The sequence below is a fragment of the Eublepharis macularius genome, chromosome 1 (genome assembly GCF_028583425.1).
Source record: "Eublepharis macularius isolate TG4126 chromosome 1, MPM_Emac_v1.0, whole genome shotgun sequence".
Classification (NCBI taxonomy): domain Eukaryota; kingdom Metazoa; phylum Chordata; class Lepidosauria; order Squamata; family Eublepharidae; genus Eublepharis; species Eublepharis macularius.
The window spans coordinates 100,445,673-100,471,366 of NC_072790.1; the positions used below are offsets into that span (position 1 = coordinate 100,445,673).

At 41.6% G+C, this 25,694-nt stretch overlaps 1 protein-coding gene across 2 annotated transcripts in view; it reads right to left on the reverse strand.

Moving 5' to 3' along the window:
• The window catches only part of LAMA4 (laminin subunit alpha 4), a 117,688-nt gene that overhangs the window by 51,653 nt on the left and 40,341 nt on the right, over positions 1 to 25,694 (reverse strand). The window contains exons 5-15 of one of the 2 annotated variants that reach the window (XM_054977530.1): positions 22,515 to 22,729; positions 21,106 to 21,201; positions 17,323 to 17,474; positions 15,088 to 15,198; positions 13,188 to 13,299; positions 11,551 to 11,718; positions 9,934 to 10,127; positions 6,893 to 7,009; positions 5,115 to 5,263; positions 2,893 to 3,034; positions 750 to 846 (exon numbers count right to left, since the gene is read on the reverse strand). In XM_054977530.1, the coding sequence (XP_054833505.1) occupies positions 750 to 846; positions 2,893 to 3,034; positions 5,115 to 5,263; positions 6,893 to 7,009; positions 9,934 to 10,127; positions 11,551 to 11,718; positions 13,188 to 13,299; positions 15,088 to 15,198; positions 17,323 to 17,474; positions 21,106 to 21,201; positions 22,515 to 22,729 (1,553 nt within the window). Of the gene's footprint in view, positions 1 to 749; positions 847 to 2,892; positions 3,035 to 5,114; positions 5,264 to 6,892; positions 7,010 to 9,933; positions 10,128 to 11,550; positions 11,719 to 13,187; positions 13,300 to 15,087; positions 15,199 to 15,540; positions 15,583 to 17,322; positions 17,475 to 21,105; positions 21,202 to 22,514; positions 22,730 to 25,694 lie in introns of those variants that run through there. The other variant, XM_054977539.1, reaches the window with a different exon arrangement.

Here is a 25,694-nt window from a genome sequence, read left to right on the forward strand (position 1 = left end):
TAGCTGAGTTTCAGGTAGAATTGCCAACTCTGGATGGGGGAATTTCTAGAGATTTCTGTAGCCTCGGGAAGGTGAGGTTTAGGGAGGGGATGGGTGGGAACTTAGTAGGGTATAATGCCATACAGACTCCCCTCCAAAGCAGCCATTTTCGGCAGGGGAATGGATCTCTACAATCTAGAGATCAATTGTTATTCTGGGAAATCTCTGGGCCCCACCTGGAAGTTGGCAATCCTAGTTTTAGGTGGTATGAATTTGTAAATTATCTCCTGGAGAGCACTGAATACCTCCTCTAATTAAATCTTGCAGAACCGTATAGTTCATATGTATTTCTTCCACTGGAGATAGGTGCCAGTTCATGATAGGTGCCAAAGCATGACTAAGTTTTACTTCTGACTGGTTAAAAGCAGTAATCCCAATTGTTTTATATTGTTTTATATTTTGGTACAAGAAAGTACCAATATGGTATTAAATCTCTCTCTCTCTCTCACACACGCATGCACGCATACACACAGGCACACAAAAATGTAATTATATAGACATTTGCTTTAGTGCTACTCCCAGAGATGCAAAATTGATAAAATGATATATCTTTATTAGACCAGTTTCCATCAGGATTGCAGTATTCAAACTTCTATATTACAATGAGAAATAGGGGTTTATTCTATTGAGTTAATCTCTTTCTTCTTCATGGACTCTTACAGTTACAGAGGAGTGTATGAAAATGAATTAAGGAAAAAGATTATGTTTACTAGCATGTGCCGTCTGTTGCTGTTCTTTGACTTGATTGAGAAGTCTTTTGCTTTCCTCTTTATGGTAAGTGATCTGTGTGTCAATTCCGACCACAGCCTACAAATTGATTTAAGAGAACGTCAAAACAAGTCTTTATGAAAATAAGAGCTTCTGCTGTATTTGGTTTCTATGAGTCAATTGGCATGATCTAGGTGCCCTTCATACGTGTAGGTACAAACAGTTTTCATGTACACAGTCTTTTACTATGATTCAGCAGAATAGCTCCACACGTGCATTGCACTGCATGCAGCAAGGCTTCTGGAGCTTTGCAGTACAGTCATTTATAAAATGCAGAAATTATTATGAAAAGGCATTCATGGCACTAAAAGTGTGGATCAGTTGTCCTGGATCCTTTGAGACATTGGTCAGAACTGGCAGGGTTGTAAACTGCCAGCAAATTGGAGGAAGAGTTATGGGAGGTTACTTAAGGGCATTTGCCACATGCTGCTGACCTACTCTCAGTCCTGTGAGATATCATGGTATTAGCCAGCTGCTTCATGGCCAAGCAAGATTTTTTTTTTTGGTTTCCCTGATGGGCTTGTTGGAGCATCTTATGCCTGTTTGACAATGTCCTTAGGAGGTTATATAAATAGGCCTGGTCTATCAAATGGTTAAGTCATTACTAGTTTAGAGAGCTGCTCAGGATAGGTAGGGAGAATTGGCAAGCATCCAGAGACACTGGGTAGGATGCCTTAGGAAGAATTCCTTGGTGCTGCTGAGTGGCATCGTCCCAAACCTGGTAGTTGCTTACAGCACATCAGGGGAAGGTGATCAAGTTATGCACCCATTGGCACATTGCACATTCAGACAAGGGCAAGCAAGGTTGGTGTAATCACTAAAAACTGTTAAACCCATACTTGTATGTCTCATGTCCTTATTTGGAAGGAAGTGCCTGAGACAAATGTTGCAGGAAAGATTAGAAAGTAATTCCAAAACACAATTCCCTTGGGAATGTCGCTGAAATATTTTGCTTTGTGTTATTTGGAGAACAGCAATATTTTGTTGAATTTGTATGGTGTGTTTTATACATGGCCTAATTGGAAGATTTGTAGTACAGAGGGATCTTAGGTTGCTTTCAGACATCACAGCTAGATAGTGCCTGACAAAGTTGTATATGACACTGCTTGGAAATGTTGCATACATTATGCTGAAACATTTTCAGTGGGGGAAAGCCCCACTGAAATGAATGGGAGCTGACAAGAGCTAGGGATGCCATATTCCCACTAATGGTGAGGGATCTCCTGCTCCCCACCATTTCTGCCTGCTGCTTAGGTAGGCAGTGGAATTAAAATGGCTGGCTAGCTGGGGAGGCATGATCAGCATCTCTGAGATGATGATACAACTTCTGGCATGATCTGGAAGGAATATTGTCATGCTGGGTGAAGCTCTAGCATTCACCCAGATCTCTATGGGTAGTAAGTTTGGGATGAATGCTAGAACATTGCCCCTGGTGTGATGACATCACTTCTAGGTCACACCAGAAATGATGTCATTGCACTGGGAGTGCCAATTGCCTTCCACCTAAGTGTAAGTTCTTGCCTCCCCATCTCCTGTCAATTGCCTGGCAACCCTAACAAGAGTACTCTGGCCTACAGTATACTATTGTGTTTGCCTAGCAAGTCAAATGAGGCAGCTGGAAATCAATACCACAACTGTTTAACATTAAAAGGCAGCAACTAATCAACCAGTCCGGAATGTGTTCCAAAGTAACTTGCCCTCTTTGGGGCAATTGTAGGGAATTTTTCACATGGCAGAATTTTTCAGGAAGTGCCAATGGATCCCAAAATCACAGAAGAGTATAATGGTACTACACATTTTGTGACTATGCATATATGTACAGACACATACACACACACACAGGAGCAGGTGGGCATATGGAAAGGGTAACTTTTACTGAGGAAAATTCACAAGTTTCCTGAACAGCAAGGATAAAAGCAGATGTGGGTAGCAATTTCTGGTGGGGAAAATGTATGAGAGGAAACAGATAAACAATCCCTCTTCCTCCATTCTGCCTCTTCATATTGCAGAAGAGAACAATAAATAGCAGAAGAGCACAATAAATAGTCCCACCCTTAGTTAAAACTATATAATGATGTTACCTACATCACTGACTCGCTCGGTAGTGTTTAATGCCAAGACTGATGCTTCAGTGGCTTCATGAACATAATTAATGATGTTTTCATGAACATTGGAAGCATTTAATGCTTTTTGTACTAGTCCATTTGTATCAATACCATGCAAAGTCCTGTGACAAAGAAAGAAAAATACAGAGTTATTTACATTCAGTAGAAATATGTATTTGCCAGAGTTGAATCAAACAACATACATAAATTGGCTTGGGATAAGGATATCTGAAGGACTGCCTGCTTCAAAACATGGGCCTTGAGGTTTTCTAGTTACACTGCCATTAGAGATTCAGTAAATGGTATTTTATTTTATTTATAGTGTGCCTTTCTCACTGAGCAACAGAAATGCAGTTTAGATGTAATGTTGATCACAAAGTTTAATTGTACAGCTGATGTTTAGTCTGATCATGAATGGTGGGTGATATGGATGTATGCTAAGTTCTACAGACTTCAGACTGGGAGCATGGAAATCTCCAGCTCAGGTCTCACTTTAACTACTAACTTAAGCAAGCCAGTTTCTCAGACTCTCTATCCTCTCATCTATAGTACTGGGATAGTAATCTACAGACACTGTTGCCAAGTAGGCCCCCTCTCCTGCTTTAAAGCCTGCCATGAACTGTGTTCAAGTTTCCTGCGTTGCTGTTTTACTGCTGCACCAAAGACTGCCCTGCACGTGTGTGTTCTGGTACACGTGTCAGTTTCCTGTCTGCTTGTCAATTGCCTTGCTGCTGCAATAGGCTGTGTAGTTTACTGACTCCATGCTTGGATAACTGCACAAAGGACTCTTTTTCTGGGCAACCCTGCCCTGACCTGTATCTGGATTTCCCAGTGTATGTTTGGACTTTATTACAAGTGTGCCCCGTGCCTGCATTGCCATCTGCCACGGACCGTGCCTGTTCCCTGCTTTGGACTGTGTTTTACGTGCTGTTCCCCCTGCCTCCATGGAAGCCTGCCTCATATGGGCCCAAGCCGCTGCTAGCAGCCGGGCGCCTGCCGGGGAAACCTCCAGCGAGCCTGGCTAGGCGCTCCCTGGTCAGTTCCCACCTGGAGACTCCCGCGAGCCGGTCGCTGAGCTTGCCCTCGCTACCGGGCAGCCTGCTATCCAGCCCCAGCTATGCCCAGCCGGCAACCATGCTCTTAGGCAGCCAGAAGACCCAGGGAAGACGACTGCTTTGGGAAGCCATTTCGGCGAAGCGGGCACACCACGTCCTCAGCGAGAGTACCTCACCTCGCTCTGCATATCTTAGGAGCCGCCCCGGAGAAGGAACTAAGTGCCAACCATCCCAAGCACTTAGAGAATGCATCTCAAAGAAACCTCCGCATTCCAGAGCTGATGACATCAGGACAAGCCCTGTCTGCTGGAACATCCTTTCAGCCCACTCGGATTTCCCCCTCCCTCTTTTGTCCCCTCTTCCTGAGGTGTCACTTATCACAAAGTGGCCCATCCAAGCCATTCAGTAACCTATTAGAGCCTTTGTTTTAATCTGTGAGAACCACCAAGTACAGCACCAGCCCCAGGGTACGTTTTGGGGTATTTAAGCTGGTCTCTCAGACCGCATGGTGCTCGTGCCATTCCCGTCCTGTCCCAGCCAGGCGCGTGCCATCCTATCCAGAATCCCTTGCTGTCCGTCTGTGGTCCCAGTGCTGGCATTGGGTCACCTCGCTGTTGTGTCTCTGCTTCGCTCCAGGATTGTGAGTATTCCCCACCATCGTTGGGAACCCGCTAATGCGAAAGTCTCTGCATTTCCTACTCTGTATTTCTTAGATCTTGTGTGTTCTCTTGTATGCTTGTGCAAGTTTAGGCTTACGCCACATTGTTAGCAAATACACGTGATTGAACCTATTTGTAGTCTGCCTCTTTTTTCACTAGAGTGTCTGGGATCGGGACCTCCGTAAACATAGGTTAAGATCCGCGCTAATTTTAAGTTACAGACTGCTAAAGCTAATTTCCCCCTTTAATAAGAGCAGTTCTGGTAACAACACAGAGTTGTTGTAAGGACTACTGAGAAAAAGTATAAGCACTCTACCTAAATGCAAACTTGTAGTAATTTTATTATCAGTGTGATATTTTGCTTGCTCACTCATCAGTTTTAAAATCAGCATTTGATCATCTGCTTAATCCTGACCCTCTGATTTCTGGGTCTTAAAAGTACTTAACTTTGGCTAGATTGCAGCACAATTGGATCTAATTAAAATTACCTTTCCAGTTCATCAGCAAGACCCTGAAGTTTCTGTGCATGCTCTATGGCCGTTTGTACCATATCATCATCAAACCTCGATAGGTTGGCCAGTTTGTCCTGTAGTTGTATTTTAGCTCCATCAATTTCTGCATAGAAGCCCGAAGTATTCTGACCAAACAAAGAGAGTTTTTTTAAAAAGTAGAATTTTACAAGGTATTACGATTTCAAAATGAGGCAGATAAAGAAAATTATGAAACATATTTAAGCTTAGTTCTTCCTTGGATGGTAAACCTTGTCTTCCATAACAAAAAATCAAAAACGAAACCCCATTCCTGAACACAGGAAACTAGCATATAATGGAGAAGGCTGGACAGGAAGCTTGCTCTCTGACATGCTAATTTTCTAAGTGCAGGGAATATTTTTGTATGGAGAAGTATTCAATACTATGAACCCCCACAAGCAGTCTTAAAGTCATAAAAACAACCTAAACAACACTTTAACACCTCATTAAGGGCCAAACATGTTACAGTTTTTGGCACATCAATCTGGGTTGACCTGGACCTGACTTGCTTTCCCTGCAGTCACACTGCAATTGCTTGGAAAAGCATTTTTATAGACCCGAGGAGCCCAAGTCTGCTCAGAACTCTTGAATTGGGGGGAGGGGGGCAGAGGCAGAGGAGCTCCTACCTTCTACTCCATGATGTTTTCCCCCAAACCAAAATGGCCCCATAAGGGAGATATTTGCATAACTTTGCATAAACTCTTCCCTGGGGGCTGTTTGGACTTCTGAAAATAGTGTGGAGGGGCAGGCAGGGACCCCTCTTCCCCTCTCACTTCAGTTCTGAGCAGAACTGGGCTCCTGCAGACTTTAAAAATGCCTTTCCCTGCAGCTGCCGTGTAATTTCAGGAAAAGTGAGTCCGGGCTGGGGAACCCCAGTCTGACTCACCAAAAATGTAACATTAGTTTGGCCCTGAGGATGAGGTCTTGGATGAAATATCATGCATCTAAATTCTCCAAGAACTAATAGGTTGTATACTACGGTTGTTTTCTAGTGGTATGAGGACATTTCTGTAGACGGAGGGTGATTTTCACTGATTGCTCCTCCCACTGCAGACTCCAATATGGTGGCCATTGCTGTTCCTGAGATTACTGGCTCCACCCCAAGAAGACTTTATAAAATGTTGTTTATGTTGGAAGTGTTATTCAAGGTAATCATTCAGTTTCATGTCTCACTGATTTCAAGGTTGGCTAGGGTTCAGAGATAAAGCCTCTGGTTGGCATGTAGAAGGTCCCAGGTCCAGTCCCTGGCATCTCCAGTTTAAAGTGTCAGGTGGTAGGTGATGTGGAAGATCTTTACCAGAGACCCTGGAGAGCTGTTGTTAGTCTGAGTAGACAATATTGACCTTGATGGACCAATGGTTTGATTAGTAGAAGGCAGGTCCATGTCATGTGTATAAGATTCTGAGGAAGGAAGAGGATTCCCATTTGTTTCCAGAATAATGTACTGATTATTCATGTAATGAGGCATGTAATGTCAGAAATCTTATAACCATCACTGTGAGTCCAAGAGCGCACTCAGGGATCAACATGCCTCCTGCCTTCATTTCTTCTTTTTCTGTGCAAGTTCCTGCCCAATTTCAACTATAGTTACCAGCATCATTAACTGTTCTAGTGCTAACTAGGATTCCATTTTAACCAGAATTTGAAACTCTGGATAAGAGTGAATCTACTGAGTACTGCTGTGACACCTGTTTTAGACAAGCAGGCAATATATTCAACTTCACATGAGATCTTACCTTTATTCCCTCACCCATTTCAAAGTTGATTTGGTGTTGCACATTTAAAATATCTCTGGCTATCAGCAGAGTACTGTTGACATTGTTAATTTGTTCACCCAGTATTTTCTGTTGCCTCTGTGAGAGAAATTAAATCAGCTTTCAGAAATGTTAGATGCATACCCAAAATGATAACTGGAACAATGCTGCATTTTTGTGGATTATTTTATAGTTGCCTTGATCCATGTGTTGAAACTGATAAATGCATTGCTGGATGTGACAAATGAGGCTTCCTCCTCCTTATATTTGCTCATCCCCAAAAGCATCCTCTGACTTGCTGCCAGAAGCCTGGACATCCAGTCTGATATTAAACCAAGGACCCCTGAATTAGCAGGAATATCCCAAGACATTCTCACATGGGAGTTGCCCAACTGCTGGGATGCTCCGGACAGCATGCTGATTAAAGGGTTTTTGTCTGCTGCACCCAAAGCTTCCACACACCCATGGGCAGAAGAAATTGACTCAAGCTTACTGGTTAGTAATATGAGATTCCAGACCCCAGCTTGTGTGTGTGCGGAAAGGACCACATTTTCCTTCTTTTGCCCCCTGGACCACAGAGCAACATTCTCTTCTCAGGGCATTCAATGTATGATATTACTTTCCTACCTTAATTCTCTTTAAGGGAATTTGCACCTAAAATAGGCAACAACGAATGGTAGCATCGCTAGGATTGTGTTGCTTTATTGAAATGTTTTATATTACTGCTTTCTCTTGCATTTCATTTCTAGTATTGTATCTTGTTACGGGGATAAATATTTTCTTATTTTAGCTTCTCTCTGTTTCATTTTTCTAAGGGTATTGTTTGAAAAAGGGATCCATGTACGCAACAGATAGGAATGGTCCCAAATAATTATCCCAGAAACCAGGGATCAATTTGGGAAACACTGACCTTCTGTCTCCTAACTGCCAGAAGCCAGATACAGAGAAAATTGGAAGGGGAAGTGAAGATATTGAGGAAAATTCTGTGCCCTTGCTTTTTGAATATGGCAGGATTATTTTGAAATTGGTGAAGCAGAGGAGAGTTTAGCTTTCCATTACTAGTCTAAGGTCCTGCTTTTCATTCATCAAATAATCCTCCTTTCCCCCAATTTACTGGACTTGAAATGATGAATGTATTTTAGACAGATTCCAAGGAAATACCAGAAGAACTCAACATACATACAGTCCCTCTGATGTGGCAAATAGTAACAATGGGCCAAGCAACAGCCCCTGGGCCATTTTGGTTCTGGAAAATAGCATGAGGGAAGTGAAAGTCTGTCCTCTCACACTGCTATGGTCTCAGACACAATTGGCCATTTGTGGTGCTTTGGAGTTGAGTAACCACAGGGAACTTACAGTTGCTATTTCTTTGCAATTCCCAGTGGCAAGCATGTGTCACATGTAACATGCAGGTTGACTCTTAGAAGGGTGTAATTCTACTTAGGATTGTACTGAGTGTCTCTTCTAACTTGCTGCATTAAAAAAAAATTGTGTAGGGGAATATCAGCCAGGGACAGAGACCTTCATTGTCTTCACATTACCTTAACTGTCAGCAAACACAGGTGGTGACCTACCCTCTTCAGAAATCTTACTTTGAACAATAAGTTAAGAACAATAGGTCTCTAATCTGGAGAACCAGATTTGATTCCCCACTCTTCTGCTTGAAGCCAGTTGGGTGACTTTGGGTTAGTCACAGCTCTCTCAGAGCTCGCTCAGTGCCATCCACCTCACAGGGTGATTGTCATAAGGATAATAACACACTTCGTATACTGCTCTGAGTGTAGTCTTAAGTTATCCTGAAGGGCGGTATATAAATCAACTGTTGTTATTATTATTACAGATGAATCATAGTTAACATTTCCATGTACAAAATGTGAAAAGTTCTGTACCTTTAAGAAGTACATAATTACCTGCTTATGGAAGGTACAGATTACTTCATCCCTGCTGCACTGTAATGGTAAAGCTACAGCTGGTGAAATTTTCTGTTATATGCCACATTTAAAATTACATAATTGAGTCTGATCTTTCTCATCTATTTGGCATCATTGTGCTCTTAAACAGAGGCATTTGGGGCAAAAGTATTCAAAATGCCCAGCCCATGGGTGAAGCTGAAAGCTGAAGAATTTGGACGTTTGTATTGTACAGAATCACTAAATTTGTCAAAGGAAACTGTCCGGGGCTGGGCATACCGACCCCTCACTCACCTGTACATCCCTCTCAAAAGGCAACGATCCCTGAATGGAATCAGGGATCAGGGGAGGAACAGTGTCAGGGGAGGTAGAGAACTGAAGAGGGATAGCACCCAAGAGGCAAGCTCTGAAGACACCCGCAGAGGAGTTGGAGCAAAATGCACTAACAATAGTGCCAAGTAGGAGAGCAATGCTACCTACTAGGCCATATGGCCCCCTGGCTTGGAACAACCAGTGGAACTGTTTAAGGATCCATGTAAGGGGGAGTTCCTGCTGGGGGAGGTTGGAAAAGGGGGGGAAGGACAGGGAGAACAAGGAGCCTTAGTGGGGGAGAAGCAAGTGTTTCACACAGGGTCTGGGGTGGGCCTAGCCCTGGCAGGACCTTTAAAAGGCAGCCAGGAGGATGACCAAGGAGGGAGAGCCAGACCTCTCAGGAGCAGGGAAGAGAGGGACCCAGCGGTGGGTGCCTGAACCCTTCTCCAGCCCTAATTTTATTCCTCTATGGACTCTTTGGAAGAGGGCAGGCTGGAGAAGGCTGATGTCCCAGGTTTAGACCCCACCAAGGGAGAGTCTGACAGATACCACTGATCCAAAGGTACACGTTGTTTACTGATAATATATAAGAAAACCATAGAAAGATATTTTCCTGATACATAGTTAGGTGTGGTAGGAGCAGAGTGTGTCTAACAGAAATACAATGACATGTTGCTTGTTTTCTCACATACTTTCTACATAAGTCACAGGTCTTTTTAATGTAATCATCCAAGCCTTCTACTGTCCTTATCAGAGGAAAATTGTTGCTCACAGATTTAAAGTACACATTCTGCGCAGTACCTCATTTTCTTGTAGGATGTTAGTGCTTTCCTTATTTATATTTTCTGATTTTCTGATGTAATTAACGGCTTGGTCCAGAGCTTCTTGCACATCTGTTAGTTTGATGTTGTATTCTCCAAGATGGTCCACTACAACAGGAATGAGAGATCTGGTTTCATTATGCATCTGCTGCCATTTTCCAGCTTCTCCTAACACTGGGACAAGAATCAAACAAAGTTGTTTAGCTTTTGTAAATGATCTTCTTCTTTGTCTTAACAGCATGTGCTGTAAGCCTAGCAACATTTCAAATAAGATCAAAAGAATTAGAGTAAACAGAAACCATCTTCATGGTGACACTAAGATGTGACTTAGAAGGTTGTGACTTTCCCCTCGGTTAGGTCCACCACCTGTCCACACAACATCATGTGGAGTCAGTCCCGAGACCCCCAGGCCTCAGAATAGGGAGAAGAGGGAGTGGTGTCTCCTGGTTCCTTTCTCTTCCCTCGTCTCCTACTTCATAGCCCTGGAGCAGAGTCCAATGCTTCCTTCCCAATCAGTTGTGGGATCTGCCTTTTATTATGGGTTTGGTTTGGCTCTGCCTTTTTCCTAGCCTACCTCAACCTCCCACCCTTCCAATGGTCTGGCTTATCAGAGGTGGAAAGACTTGCCTCCTTCTTCATGACAGACCCTCCTTTTGATTTCTTGCCCAGTTCCAACTGGCTACTCCAGGAGGCCTATTATCTTGGGCCTCCCCACCAGCTGGCTCAAGCCTGCCTCCTGCAGACCCACCCTTTCCCTGAGACTCCTAATGCTGCTGACTCTCCCTTCTCCTTGCAGGCTACTTGATTGTCCCTAGCAAGGGAAAAGGCAAAAAGCCTGCTGGAGGAACAAACCCAAATCCAAATATATTATTTTTAATTATATAATAAAGTGTAGAGTGCCAAAAGTGCTCAGTGAATGCATATACAAAATTTAATAAATATAGAAATTCCAATAAATATAGACTGTAATATACCATGTAAGATCCTAGGGAAAGGTAAGTATACTATAGTAACCATGTACAATGCAAACCATATATACACCACTTATACACCACTGGATACCAAAAAAAATGCTATATAAATTCAGATCAAATGCAATAATGCATATAATGTCCAATCCAATAATTGGAAAAAGTTCCAGAATGCACTTCACAGATGAGAAACTTATCTCCAGCTTTTGTTAATGTAGCTGTTTCTTCTTTTTTCAGGTGCACAGATGAAATGCCAGGATTCTTCAAGAAGAGCACAAATTTTACTATCCCGTGGATGTTGTAGGGTGGAGCCTAATGGGCATTGCCAGCATTAATATCCTGTTTCGTATAACAACTTTATCAAAGGTTCAGAACAACCATGATAACAAGCCAGTATGTTGCCAAGAAATTATATCACCTAGTTGGCGGGTTGACGACGGAGAAATTCCTGGGATAAAGATTGATAAATGCATTATTGCATTTGTTTAAGCCTTTAAAATAGATCATAGACCAAAAGGTAACATGTAGTTCTGCCCTCAGAAATTTTTAACTTCATGGTGGAGCACAGAATTCAACACCTTGTTTTGTGCCAGATTTCTCTTATTTTTGTGAGAAGGAGAACTCACATTTCTGTGCTGCATCAGACTCCTCCTCCGCAAGGAATGTCTGAGTGGTGAATGGCTTGGGAAGCCTCATGTCTTTCACCATCTCTTCTGCTGCCTTGCGCTTCTGAATGATGTCCTCAGGCCTCAGGTCATGTTCTACACCATAATACTCCACATCGCTTTCAAGTTCTGTGGACAAATAGACCACTGTCAGGCAATGAATCAAGATGTCTAAACAGCAGTTTATACATTACAGAAAGTTTAATTACCTAGCAAGCACTCCTGTCTCAGTATTAATGGTGATCACTTTTCAATGCTTTTTCTAGACTAGTTTTTGTTTTTTCAAAAACCTACCTACCCATTTATTTATTTCATTTATATCACTATCAGAAACCTCACTGGGGCATATTATTCTCCTAATTATGAAACAGACAAAATGAAAGATTTGCTTTGCTTTACCTTTTTTTTTTTTTGCCTTGCCTTGGTTTTCAGGAAAAAAGAACACTAGCTTCAGCCACAGCACCACTACCCACAGCTCTTATTTTATTTAAAAGTACAGTATGTGATTTACACTGCAATTCTACACTTAGTTAGGGGTTTAGGATGGGTAACTCTACATAGGACTGCACTAAGGAAGGAGTTGCACATCCTCAAGAGGTGGGCCGTTGCAGACAGATTATGTGACATTCTGCAGTCCAAACAAATGTCAAGGAAATAGATTATCTTTCTATTTCTCAGTGGAAGGGCAGGCAAGACAAACACTTCTAGGATAGTCCACCTTTAGTGGCCATTGGCAGAACAGACACTATTCTTTTCCCCAAGAGAAAATGTAAGACTAAGTGCTGAGCTGAAATGTGAGTGGGCACTTATTGTGAACTGTGAAAAGTGCTATTACTTTTCTGTTAGCTTGAAAACAGGTGTTCTTCCCACAGCTAGAATGTGAGTCCATCTGTCCCTATATCTTGGATAGTAGAGTGATTGCAGAAGCCGAATGATAATAGCCAGTGAATGACAATGGCAGGTGTGAATGAAAAGGGTGGGGTAGGCAGAGGAGTAGTGGGTGTGGAGAAATTAACATTAGTAATAATGAGACAAGAAGCCTATGTCTCGACTCAGTCCCGGTGGATGCATTGTCCTGAGCTTCATTACCTACGTAGACAGCATTACAGTAGTCCAGTATGTATGGCTGGTTTCCTTCTCTTAGCATAAAAAAACCTTTCATATTCTTTTCCAGTACACCAAAATAAAAAGAAGGGGGCTAAACTGGAAGGAAGGTTTTGGAGAGAAAATTTACTTGCTTTTTGCAAGGACTCATACAGCTTCCCTAGCAGAAGAGAAATTGCCATTAAATAAAGTAGCATATTAGCCTTGGCTCTGCTAAACTAACCAACAATAAATTTTAAAAATCTTCAGCTTATGGTGGCTGGTAAGTAGGAAAACAATCACAACTAGTTCTTTGATCAGGAAAATGAAAATATTTTTAAGTTGAAAGCTCGAACAGGGCAGATTTTCACCATATCCTCTCTCAGCTACCCGGTCAGCATTGTTCAAGGACTCCTTAATGAGTCAAACACGGGGCTCGTTTTGGGTGAGTGATGTGCCATTTCACTGTGCCATTCTTTTGACATTAAGATGAACCATGAAAAATAAAGATTTACCTCGGACATTATCTATCATATTTTCAAGTGTCTCTACAAGATTACTAGCACGTTCGATGGTCACCATGGTTTCCTTCTGTATTAGTTGGCCATTGCTTGATTCTTGATTTCTCTACAAATAAACCATGTGAGCACGATATTAGTTATTTTAATATATATATCTCCACAGGCATGTGTCAGTTGCTCTAGTGTAAACATAAATTTACTTCTGGATGATGAAGGTTGGAAAGTCTATGGAACATATAAATGATATTTGACAATGCTGGAGGAAAAGAGCTGCCTATGAATAGGTGGCTGATACTTACAATGTGGGAAATTAAAATCTGCTCAGCATTTCAATGTTTTTTGATGCAGTTGACTATCATACATCCATAGTTCTCATATGTTATCTTCTAAAGTTCAAACTGCCCAGGCCTGGATGGTCCAGGTTAGCTGGATCTCATCAGATCTTGGAAGCTAAGCTGGGTTGGTACTGGTTAGTTCTTTGGTATGAATGACCAGAATTGTTATGCAGAGGCAGACAATGGCAAACCATCTCTGTTAGTCTTTTGCCTTGAAAACCCCAGCAAGGATTACCATAAAATCAGCTGCAACTTTATGGCACTTTACATACACATAAAGTTCAAACTAGTCACTACCTAAGAAATACCTGGCAACTCTTCTTTATAGTGTTGTCACAAAACTGCCACATTTCTCCCCACAATTCCATAAACAGAGGATTAGAAGTCTGCTTTCCCTGCCCCTCCAGTAGCAGCCAATGATGTGGAGCAAAGTGCATATTATGATGAAGTTATATTACATAATAAAACTAGTAGGGAGGATTTGGGGAGAATTCAATAATTGGATGCTTTTGGGTGGTAATCTTGTCTAGCAACATCTATGCCTTTCTTCTAAGAGCAAACAAGTGTAATCATTGGTTTAATCATTGACTCAGTTCATACATTGCACAAAACGGAAGTTTAATGTAACATAAAGGATGCATATCAGTTATGGACCATACTGCCTCAGCCTCACTTATCTGAATCATATAATATTCCTGTAAGTCAGAGCTGTGGCATACAGAAGAGCAATTAAACCTAATTCCCTCCTCCCAAGTCATGCAGCATCTCCAAAGACAATGGTGGACGTCTTTTATTTTTCCTTCCTCTAGCCACAATGGATGGATATATTTTTGCAACAGTTGTTCGAGAGACTGGTTACTTGGAATGTTTTCAGATGTTGGTGCTCTTAGTAATCTTAAGGACAAATGAGATTACTGAAAGAGTCACTCAAGACTTTCACAGCCAGGACGGAAGGTAAGGAAAGGAACAACTCTTGATCATTCCAGAAGCATCATATAAAAACATTATCCACAAACATACAGAGAACAAACTAGAACCCCCACAACATGATGAGAGAACTACAATTCATCTCTGCTTCTGATGCTACCCATCATACTAACCAGTCAAATTAACAGCATTTTGCTTCCTTTGAAGAGACATACATATGAATAATAAGGTAGGAAACCACCATTGCTGAGTATTCTAAAGAAGGCCACTGCAAAGCTCGGTTAATCAGATTTAGTTTGATGCATTGCAATTGCTGTGGTTAACAGCCTTATGAATTTAGTTGTTTCATGGATAGTTTTAAATGTCGATAAGTAATTTCAGGCTACCTAAGAATTAAATATACTCTGACTCAAATCTGAATATAGTTATTATGAAAAATCTGCTTCCCCCCAGCCATATTGTATATGGGGCTGTCATCAGACACTCTAGCAAGACTTGTTGCTCAGGTAGAAGCATGCATTTATTACCTATCTTTACTGAATTTCATAGCAACAATCCCAGAGACATTTTACAAAGCTTTGTACTAGGACGCTTCCTTGAAGTACACTGAAAAAGTGAAATTGCACCCAAACCTTTTGATCAAGTATGTTGATTTCTTTAAGAAGCTCAGTTATTTCTCTCTCAGTATTATCAATCTGGCTTGTCCTCAGAACAGAATTGTTATCCTTCTCTGACAAGTTAGTCTGCAAAAAAGTTGTTTTAAAAAAACCTCTTCAGTGCACTTGAAAACCAATTTACTTTAAAATGCAAATTTTAATGAACACCAACAAAGGAATAAGTAATGAAACACATAGTGAACATCATGGAGTCAAAAAGCTGGAAATGACCTCATGGGGTAGCTAGTCCAGGCACTGCTGTGAGGCAACAGACAACAGCCCTAAATCACCACTGACAGATGCTTATTTATTCAAAATTTCCATTGAACAAAACTGCATAAATTCCCTGGGAATCTGTCCTATTATTTAAGCTTAACATGCCCTTTAGGGGTTTTTCTCTTTCCATACCACACGTTTCTCTTTGCTTACCTCTGTGTTTGCCATTCCAGAGAAAAATGGCTTTGGGGTTCCTTTTTGCTGGCATGGTTCATGGAAGCAATGGAAGAGGGTTGCTGTATTTAGAAGTGGCATCCTCCATTGCCCGTATGCATTTCTTTCAGAGGAGAGCAGTGCCCACACAGAAATAAGCCCCAAATGTATGCATGAATCTGACCTAATTGCTCTATATAATTTTAAGTCAGGTCCAGCTTACTTCATCTAAGCTTGTTTGTTTGTTTATACCCCAGCTTCCTACCCAGTGGAGATCCAAGGTGACTTACCTAATTCTCCTCTCCTCTATTTCATCATCAAAACAACCCTATGAGATATGTTATGCTGAGATTGTGTTGACTGGCTCAAGGTCACCCAGTAAGCTTCCATGCAAAGTGGGGATTTGACCTGGTTCTCCCAGATTCTAGTCCATCATTCTAATCACTACACCACACTGGCTCTCCAGCTTTCACCCTGCTCTCAGTGTTGATGGGGTATAATTGTCTTCCTATTGTGAAGGTTGCAGCTCTGCATATGTATGTGTGTCTCACCATCAGGACTGGTGATCTCTCTGGTGTCATTGAGTGAAGAAATTTGTTCATTTGATCTGGCAGAGCAGTTAAGTAATGGTGTTGTGATTGTGAATGTTGATATCCAACAAGGTGTACAAATAGACCAGGCCAAGAGACAAGTCTTGCATCATAATGAAACTGCATGATTAGCAACAGCTCTGCTGGTAAGTACAGGAAGTGCTACATGGTGCTTGAGTAAATTTCCAGAGAAAGCAAACTGGGAGGCACCACTGAAAGGTACTACAGCTGCAGGTAGTCTGAGATACAAGTGGTAAGAACTCCACTCTCAGTTTACAATATGGGCATTGCAGGCAGAAGCTGATTGTGTCTGTGGATGTCACATTCTAAATGGTAGTGAGGGTAAGAACCAAGTGGCCACAGAAAATATCTATTATGGGGATTATAAGCCTATAAACCAGTGATTCTCAGTGGCTTAGGAGCCACATGTGGCTTTTTGACATGCCATCCCTTCTGAGCACTTTTCTCCAATGTGGCATCAACCCGATATTGAGAGTTGCCAAAAGGCTTGGAGAAAAATATCCTCTCCCTTTAATAAATGAGCAGTTGACACTTTTCACTACATGGAGGTAAATAACATAACCTAGTAATCAACATCATTAAGCCACTATTTAAAGGACAGGACATTTTTTTATCCAGGTCAGTTGGAAAATCATGCTTCTGGAAAGTGGGAAAGGCCATTGTTGGATAGGGCGGTGGTTGGCATCTTGAAACAGCCGCTAACAGAGGGAATGGAAGATAGTTAAGTGACATGCCTATGTGAGCTGCAGGCCTTGTGCCAGGCATGGAAGTACAGCTACTGTGCTTCATGCTGAGAAGAGAGCAAGAAAGCAGCCAGGAAAGTCCTTCACCTCAGTCCCAAGGCTCAAGGGCTGGTTAACTTTCAGCAGTGGTGGGGAGAGACCACCCAACATTTGGTAATTTAAATGGTTATTTAATGGGTATATCTTTAGCATTAATATTTATATCTTTGATTATTTGATTATTGAAATTGTGTGAGTTTGATGGGGTGGCACATAGGACATACAGTGGTCATGTAGCTCTTTTGATTGATGGTAATAACAAATGTGGCTCTCTGAGTACTATTGCTATATACAATGTAATCTAAATGGATAGTTTTTGCAACATTATGATAATGAATTATTAATGCTGAAATAAAAGCAAAAAGATGAGCAAATGGAATAGCTCGTACCTTAAGGAGAAAAGTAGTGGAGTTGAGGTCATGCAAGTGTCTGTGAGCAGCAACCCCAGTGGAAATGCTCAGCAGAATGGCTTTGCTTTCCTCAGTGGACTGAACTGCCAAACTAATATCGTCAGTCAAATCCCAGATGCATTTGTCACAGCCTGGAGTTAAATGAAATTGTGGTTATTTGTTCCTCAACCCTGGGGCAAACCAACTAGGGCTCATACTCCTATTAAAAACCAATAAAAACTCTCTTTTATAAATAAAAAGGAAATTTCTGCTCGCATTCCAAGTTGTTAAAGTGAACTTGAAATCAAGGTTGCTTCCATACAGATTTTGGGCCTACAAACTAGATTGTTTTTTTAAACAACCACACAATACTGTCCCCTAATTGTCTGTGGTGCACATTTCCCCTTGTATCTCTGTAATAATCAGGACTAGAGACAGGTGGTGTGGGGGTGAGATGGGGTGGCGTGGCCAAGGGAGCTGAGGCAACAGTGAAAATTATCATGTGGATATTCCAGGACTATGAGCTACATGGAAAATAGTTGCCATGTGGAAGTATTCCAAGTTAGCAAAATGGTTCCAAAAATATGGGGGAAAGGAAGCAAATTCTCAGTATTTTCCAGTTCTTTTTAATAGTCTCATGAGTCAAGATTAAAATCTAACTCTTTATACTTGGAAATAACAATAAATACACAGTTCAAATACAGTATCCCCACCAACTGTAATATGCCATGTGTACAAAACATCTATCATGTTAATTACATTAAACAAAATATGATTCAAAGAACTAAAACACTGTGGGAAATGTTTGCTCAAGACAAGCAAGACAAGATTTTTTAAAACATGGTTTAAATGTGTCGGCTTGGATCCAGTGATGCACAAGCAAAAACATAAACAAACTTAGCACATTTCTGTGTGCAAAAGGTCTTCTATTCTAGTGCCTAGAAATTGGTTGCACAAGACCTTATGCAAATGGACATGCAACAAGGGATAAAAAAAGTTTGACTTAACGCACGTGACTACCTTGTTATTTTTCTTGAGTTCTGCTTGCACAACAGCTCTAGTGCAGGCAGAAATTTTTGTGGTAGATCCAGCCTATATTCTGCAAAAGAATATAGGCCACTCTGGTTGTCAAATAGTGATTTCATAATTGGTTTTATTTTCTTATAGTTAGAATTTTTATGTGTTTGTTTTACAGTTTTATTCCTTTTATGTTTTGCATAAAGAGAGCCCAGGCAAGTCAGATCTTGTCAGGTCTCAGAAGCTAAGCAGGGGCATTTGCTGAAAGTTACACATATAGAAAGAGAAAGCCTTCTAGCTTATGATGTGCTTAGTGCTTAATTTCTAAAATAAAGTTGGGGATAAAATTGCCTGTAAGGGTATATGCTGGTTGGGTTCTGCCACTCTACTCTGAATCTTTCTGTGAGGATTCCTTGTGCTGCATGGTGAAACTTCCTACTTAGCTTACTAGAGTGAGAGGACCAGCCCTGTAACTTAGAATTCCCTATATTCCTAAAAATATTGCGGGCAGGGCTTTTTTTCAGCGGGAAGGCGGTGGAACAGAGTTCCAGCACCTCATAAAAATGGTCACATGGCCAGTGGCCCCGCCCCCTGATCTCCAGACAGAGAGGAGTTTAGATTGCCCTCTGCTCCGTCAAGCAGCCCTGTATTCTAAGTTACAGGGCAAGGGGGAGGAGGCATCAGGGGGCTCATTCTCAGGGGGCGGGGCCACTGGCCATGTGACAATTTTTGCCGAGGGCAATTTAAACTTTAAAAAACTCCCCCCTTGTTCCAGCTGACCCAAAGTGATGTCATTGTACGGTCCTGAGTTCCACCACTGAGTTCCACCACCTCTCCCCCCCCCAAAAAGCCCTGATTGTGGGTAACAATCATGGATCACATAAAAGGAACTACAGACTCAAAGGATTGTTTTCCTGATTATTCCTCACTTCTGAAGTACCATCTTCTCCCATATGTTCTTGTCTAAGATCATAGGAGACCCTCCTGACTATCCCATCAACCAAAGAAGCTCGATTGGTGGGTACACAGTGACAGGAGAGGGCCTTTTTGGTGCCAGTTCCATGACTGTGGAAGAATCTCCCCATTGAGGAGTGCCTTGTCCTCTCACTTTCTATCTTCAGGAGGCAGCTGAAGACTGTTTTATTTAGGATGGCCTTTGCTTAATCACATTTAATGTATTTTAACTGTGTGTTTTAAATCTGTGTTTTATCCGTTGTCCTTTATATTTATGTTTGTTTATATTCTATACTGTAAGCTGCTTTGAGCTCCTTTTTGGTAGAAAGGCAGCTAATACATGTTTAAACTAAAATAAATAATCTCCTAATTCCAAAGAACTCCAAAGCCAACGCTTACTGAATCCGGTATCAAACAAAGCCCTGGGTATACTTCTGTTTTAGCTTTCAGTGCCAATTATACTGCCTACTTCCTGTTCTGACCTAAGCAATAAATTCACTGATTCCATAGTTTCTTCTGAACTTATCAGTATTGTCAATTCATGTGTTTATCTCACAGTGTAAGTTTTGTCTACAAGTCTTTCTTTACACAAAGTTTTTCCCAGTGTTTGGCTGCTGAACTGTAGCAGTTCTTCTCTGAGCTTCCTCATGAGGTTGTTTTCCATTTTTTGCCTTTCAGTGGTTTCTTTGTGGTTTCTTTATGCTCTCTCAAATTGGATCTGAGGTGGTTTGAGAAAGCATGGAGAAATGATGAGGAAAATGCAGAAATACAACAAATGAGAAATGAAGAAGCTCAGAAACTTGGAGTAAAACCACTGCAGTTTGTCATCCAAACCATGGGAAAACCTCTGTGTGAGTAACTGGAGCAGGCAGTGTGAGAGTCATGGGCAACATCTGGCCTGCCAAGCCTTTTCTTTGGAAAAAGCTTCCTGCCTTTCTTCCAGAAACATGCTGTGACATAAAAGTGTGATAGGGTTTTGTGAGCCAGGGGGAAATTAGTTCATAGGCTGGGCAGGGAAAAGATGCAACCTTTCATCCTGCTGGTTAAGTAATTGGCTGCCCTGGTTGTATGTTGCACCAAATAGGGTACAATATAACAAACAGAGGTGTGAGGTGTCCATTTTTCACAGTCCATTTTCTTGGACTGTCTGGGAGAAGTGGACTCAAAATACTGGACACCTGGAGGGGAGAGATGAAGGGGAAGGCAAAGGCAAGGAGGGGGGGAGCATGTGGGGCACAGGAAGCCGGCCCACTCACTTCCATGGAACAGGTGAGACTTGGCTGGGGGGGGGGTCAGCGCTGCTTGCAGACTGCACCCACAGCACCCTTGCCTCTCTGCTCCCCATCAAAGAGTTCCCCCAGGAGGGCTAGGCTGCCCGGGCTGGCTCCTCACCACTGATCCCCAGCTATGCAGCCCTGCTGCTGAAAGACTCGGGAGTCTTAGGCCTGTGCAGCCTGGTATGATAACATCACTTCCAGATTTGATGTTATCACATTGAGACCAGGAGCATGCACGAGTGAAGATCATTCCTAAAGTGAGTCCTGTGGGCACCCCTCTCCCCAGGGCCTGGTATTTTTCCATCCGGCAACCCTACTACCAAATATCATTTCACATATGCTTTCATTGTTGCCTCTTTTCCACTTGTTAGATACTGGCAGGACAGCCTAATGTTTGGAGGGGGGCTTTAGAAAAAAAACAATATCAAATTTTATTCCTCAGTCTATGCCCTACAAGAAAAAGATGTTCAGTGATGGGGTGCTAGCACTGGAAGGTGGTAGTAATATAGTAAGCATAATTGTTTGCTATTCTTACTGATAACTGGGCAATCTGTGCCAGGAGGAGGCATCAGTGGTTCTGCTAGACATTGCCCTGTTCGTCTGTCACAAGGTCCTCCTCTGCACTTGCATGCTAGGAAAAAGAGAAAGAGAGAGGGTTATAATAATTATTTAAATTCAACAAACTGCCGTTAACATAGGTGAGGCAAAATAAACAGTTCTGTTTAATCCCACATCAGAGAAATAATTATTGCTCTACAGTAATGATGATGATTATGATGATAACAACAACAACAACATTCAATTTATATACTGCCCTTCAGGATGACTTATGGTCTAGCAGTCTGAGCCTACCAATCTTCCTTAGCTGCAGTGACACAAAGTCTTTTGTGCGACTGCAGCTAAAGTGGGGTCGCTAGTGACGGAAAGAGGCAGACTCCTCCAGCTCTACTCCACCTCTTAAGCAACATCCTCAAAAGAAGGTTTGACAAACACAGACATAAATCTTTCAGTGGTATTTAGCCCTAATAGCCAAATGAACCCTCCACATCCAGAGGAAGTATACCTCAGAATACTAGTTGCTGGGGACAAACAAAGGAGGGTGGCCATTTCCTTCATGCCCTGCTTATCAGTTTGTCAGAGGCGTTACATGGATGATGTTGGAAACCGAACATTGAACTAGATGGACTGTTGGCCTTATCTGGAAGACTTCTTATTAATTAAAAAAAAAGCAAATACATTGTATGCTGACAATTTAGTATTCTGATTGTGCAGCCTTTAATTTGTCACCTACATGAAGCACTTCCAGTCCTGGCTGACTTGTACTGTTACTTTTACATTATAGCACACTAGAATGATGCTACACTAGAGTTTCAGGTAGGTTCTGAGCCCAGAACAAGGAAGTCAGCTATCTCAGGCGCACCAGCTGAGGCAAGCGGGATGAACAGCAAAACTCTTCTACGTATGTTACTCATGTTTATCATGGGAGAGTTTTCCAGTTACACTGATACCTATATGAGTATAGGAATCAGAAAGCTGTTGCAATGTAGTGGTTCAAGTGCCAGACCAGGATCTGAGAGACCCAAGTTCAAATCCTCACTCTGCCGTGGAAGCTCCCTGGTGATCTTAGGCCAGTCACACTCTCTCAGCCTAACCTACCTTTCAGTGTTGTTGTGATGATTAAATGGAGGAGAGGAGAATGATGTAAGCTGCTTTGGGTCCCCATTGGGGAGAAAAGCAGAGTATAAATGAAGTAAATAAATGAATAAATAAATATTCATTTCTCAAAATGTATTTATTTATGCTGTATCCACAACATATTCATTGGGCTGTGTCTCATAATAATCCAAACTGCAGGCTCATGCTGACAGTGAATTCTCTGGTCAAAAACTGCTGCAGGAGCCTTTGATATTTCCTCAATCTCTGGAAAATTAATATAGTAAGTACCTGTACAGTTTTTAGCAGTTTTGGCATCACCATAATAACCGGGAGCGCATAATTCACAATTAAACCCAGTGGTATTGGGTAAGCAGTTGCGACATTGACCAGTCACATCATCACAATCCTCAAAGATCAAGTTAGGATCTGAATTGCCACTGCAGTCACATTTCTTACAGGAGCTGCCAATCAGCAATGGGTTTCCGTAGTAACCTGGGGCACACCTGGAATGAAACACAAACCCAACAATGATTAATACCAACATCCTTCTGACCTTTTAGCCTTGTGACATTCTGCCTGGCAAAGTCAACAAAATCAGCACAGAAACTTGGAACAGATAATTGGAAAACTGTTCTACCTGTAGCTCTTGATAAAAATCGTATTGTCTACCTCAAATCAAAGTAGTAATATTTAGTATTTAATTTTTTGTCTAACTACCCATATTCTGAAACATGTTGCTGAAGTAAACGTATTCTCCATGGCTGTAATTCTAACTTTCACTTTTCTTTGATGCTCCACAGGTAGTGAGTGAATATGTGCTTGACACTATCATTCATGTACACAGCCTATAAAAGTGACAGTCTGAACTAGCTTCTTACGGTAGCCAAAATCTGAATTCCTGACTAAAAGCCTGAGTTTTCTTTATCTAGTCTTCAAATAAGTTCCTTGCAGCAGAATGTAAAAGCCCATTTTTTTTCTTTGCTGAAAACAACCCACTTGATCAGCATTGCAAAAAATGAATCAAGTGATAGCTTTTACGGAAAACACTGAAGGTTTGATTTCCAGGTATAGGCCGTTTCCATACGGCTTACCTGAAGCCGGGCCATGGCGCAACGTTGTGGATCATGCCAGGGAAAACATGAAATATCGCTTTTTCCCAGGCATGATCCGCAACTTTGCGCCATGGCCCAGCTTCAGGTAAGCCGTGTGGAAACGGCCATGGTTGTGGTGAGGATATGGTGCAAGAAGGTGCTCTTTGCTGACCATCTGTCTTATTTTGTTAGCCATTACTAATCAGCAGTGGGCAAAATAAGTGTATACCATGAATAGCAAGTCTCAGTGGAGAACATAAACGTGCCAGTTTAATTTTTCTCAAATTATCATCCTTGAATTATTTAGTCATACCATGTTTTCTCAGAGTGCATTACAACTCTTCCCAATGGCTGGCTCTGCATGAAGCAAAGAAACTATCTTTCCTTTAAAAAAAATACCATTTCCACTCTAGTTATCCCCCAAATAAAGGCTCTTCAATGCTTAATAAAAGATGTTATTTTCTTAACTGTTTTGATATTGTTCATTGTAAAAGGGAGTTTTAAAAGGATGCTATAATAACATAAAATGAAATTGGGCTGAAATGGGATTATTGTAGGAACTCCCTCCCTAGCTGAGTATGTTTGTATTATTTATGCAGACTTCCCATGAAAAATATATATATAGCTCAAAAAAGATAAAACAAACAAATACAATGTGAGCATAAAATCAATCAAAGAAGGCCCAGCTTCTGTGAGAGATTCAAAATCTTACTCAGTGGGCAGTGAGACAACAGTGAAAAGCTGCCTGGGGCCCGGAAATAGTTGTCAGGGAACAAGGAAATGCTGTTCTAGGCAGATCCTGCAGCTGCCTCTGCTCCAGTTGCTGAAAAACATCCTCCCCACAGCAGCAAGAGATAAATGGGGGCAGAGGTGATGGGGTAGTTTCAGGGGCAACGCCCCGACATGTATCAGTACTAGCCAATACCAAATGGGCTACATAATTTACAATTTATGTTTGCTTACAAATGGCTCCAGGACTGAGAATGCTTTTGTAAACAGATTCTGTTCATGAAAAAAAATTGCAAACGCATATACTTATTTTTTTTACCTCAGCATCATATTTTGCACTGCACTCTAGCTATTAAGAATGGCCTATGAATATACTCTTAATTCCTTGGATACTGAAAACAGGTAACAGAGTCATATACGACAGCATTTGAGAAAGGTAAATGAGTCTCCTCAGTTTTAGGTTAATGTTACTTAAGATAGAGAGCTATGTAAACCAGCATCTTGTATGGGATCAAGTGGTATGCCCCGTCTAGAGCTGTTAGGCAATTCCTGAACATTTAGAGTAGCCTGGGGACAGCAAGGTTTGGGGAGGGGCCTCAGCAGAGTATAATAATTACATTTGATTTATATACCGTCCTTCAGGATGACTTAACACCCACTCAGAGTGGGTTACAAAGTATGTTATTTTTATCCCCACAACAAAACACCCTGTGAGGTGGGTGGGGCTGAGAGAGCTGTGACTGACCCAAGGTCACCTAGCTGGCTTCAGGTGGAGGAGTGGGGAATCAAACCCAGTTATCCAGATTAGAGTCCTGCGCTCTTAACCACTACATCAAAATGAAAACAATTATTTGAAATATTTTCAAATTTCTCATCAATTCATTTTCATGTTTGTAGATTATATAAATTGTTCCTAATCCCAAAGTACCCCAAACATTAATTCATTCATTTCTTATTAGTTATTAATTGCTTTGCCAAGAATTGCTTGAAGAAATGTCCGTATAATCAAAATGCAAGCACAACAAATCCAGTATAAAGCCATCAGTCATTTTTACAGCAGAATCAGCAATATCAGGATCAATACAATTATTAAAGCCGTTGTAACAATAGATCAATATAAACCATAGCAACAGCTATTGAAGACATCAGGTCAAAACTAAACCAAACCAAAAATTTTAGATTTTTAAAAAATCCTCAGAACCCAAACAGATCTAGCACCCAACAGGGCATTTTGATACCACACAAAATAAGTACAGTTAGTAGGTAAATACAGGCATGTGAAAGGATAGGATTTGTCTTTGTTTTTAAATTGATGGTATGTAGAACTCTTTTTATGTGCTTTTATGTGTATTTGACTTCTCTTCAGCCTGTGAAAACACTATACTGTCATCAGGGCTTTTTTTCAGGGAAAAGAGGTGGTGGAACTCAGTGGGTTGCCCTCGGAGAAAATGAAGCGGCACGGAGGGCAGTCTAAACTCTCCTCTGTCTGGAGATCAGGGGGCGGGGCCACCAGCCATGTGACCATTTTCAAGAGGTTCCGGAACTCCGTTCCCCCACGTTCCCCCTGAAAAAAAGCCCTGACGGTCATTAAAAAAACCATGCGAGTGATCTTGCATCAGGATAATACCTTGTGCCCACAGCTCTATAT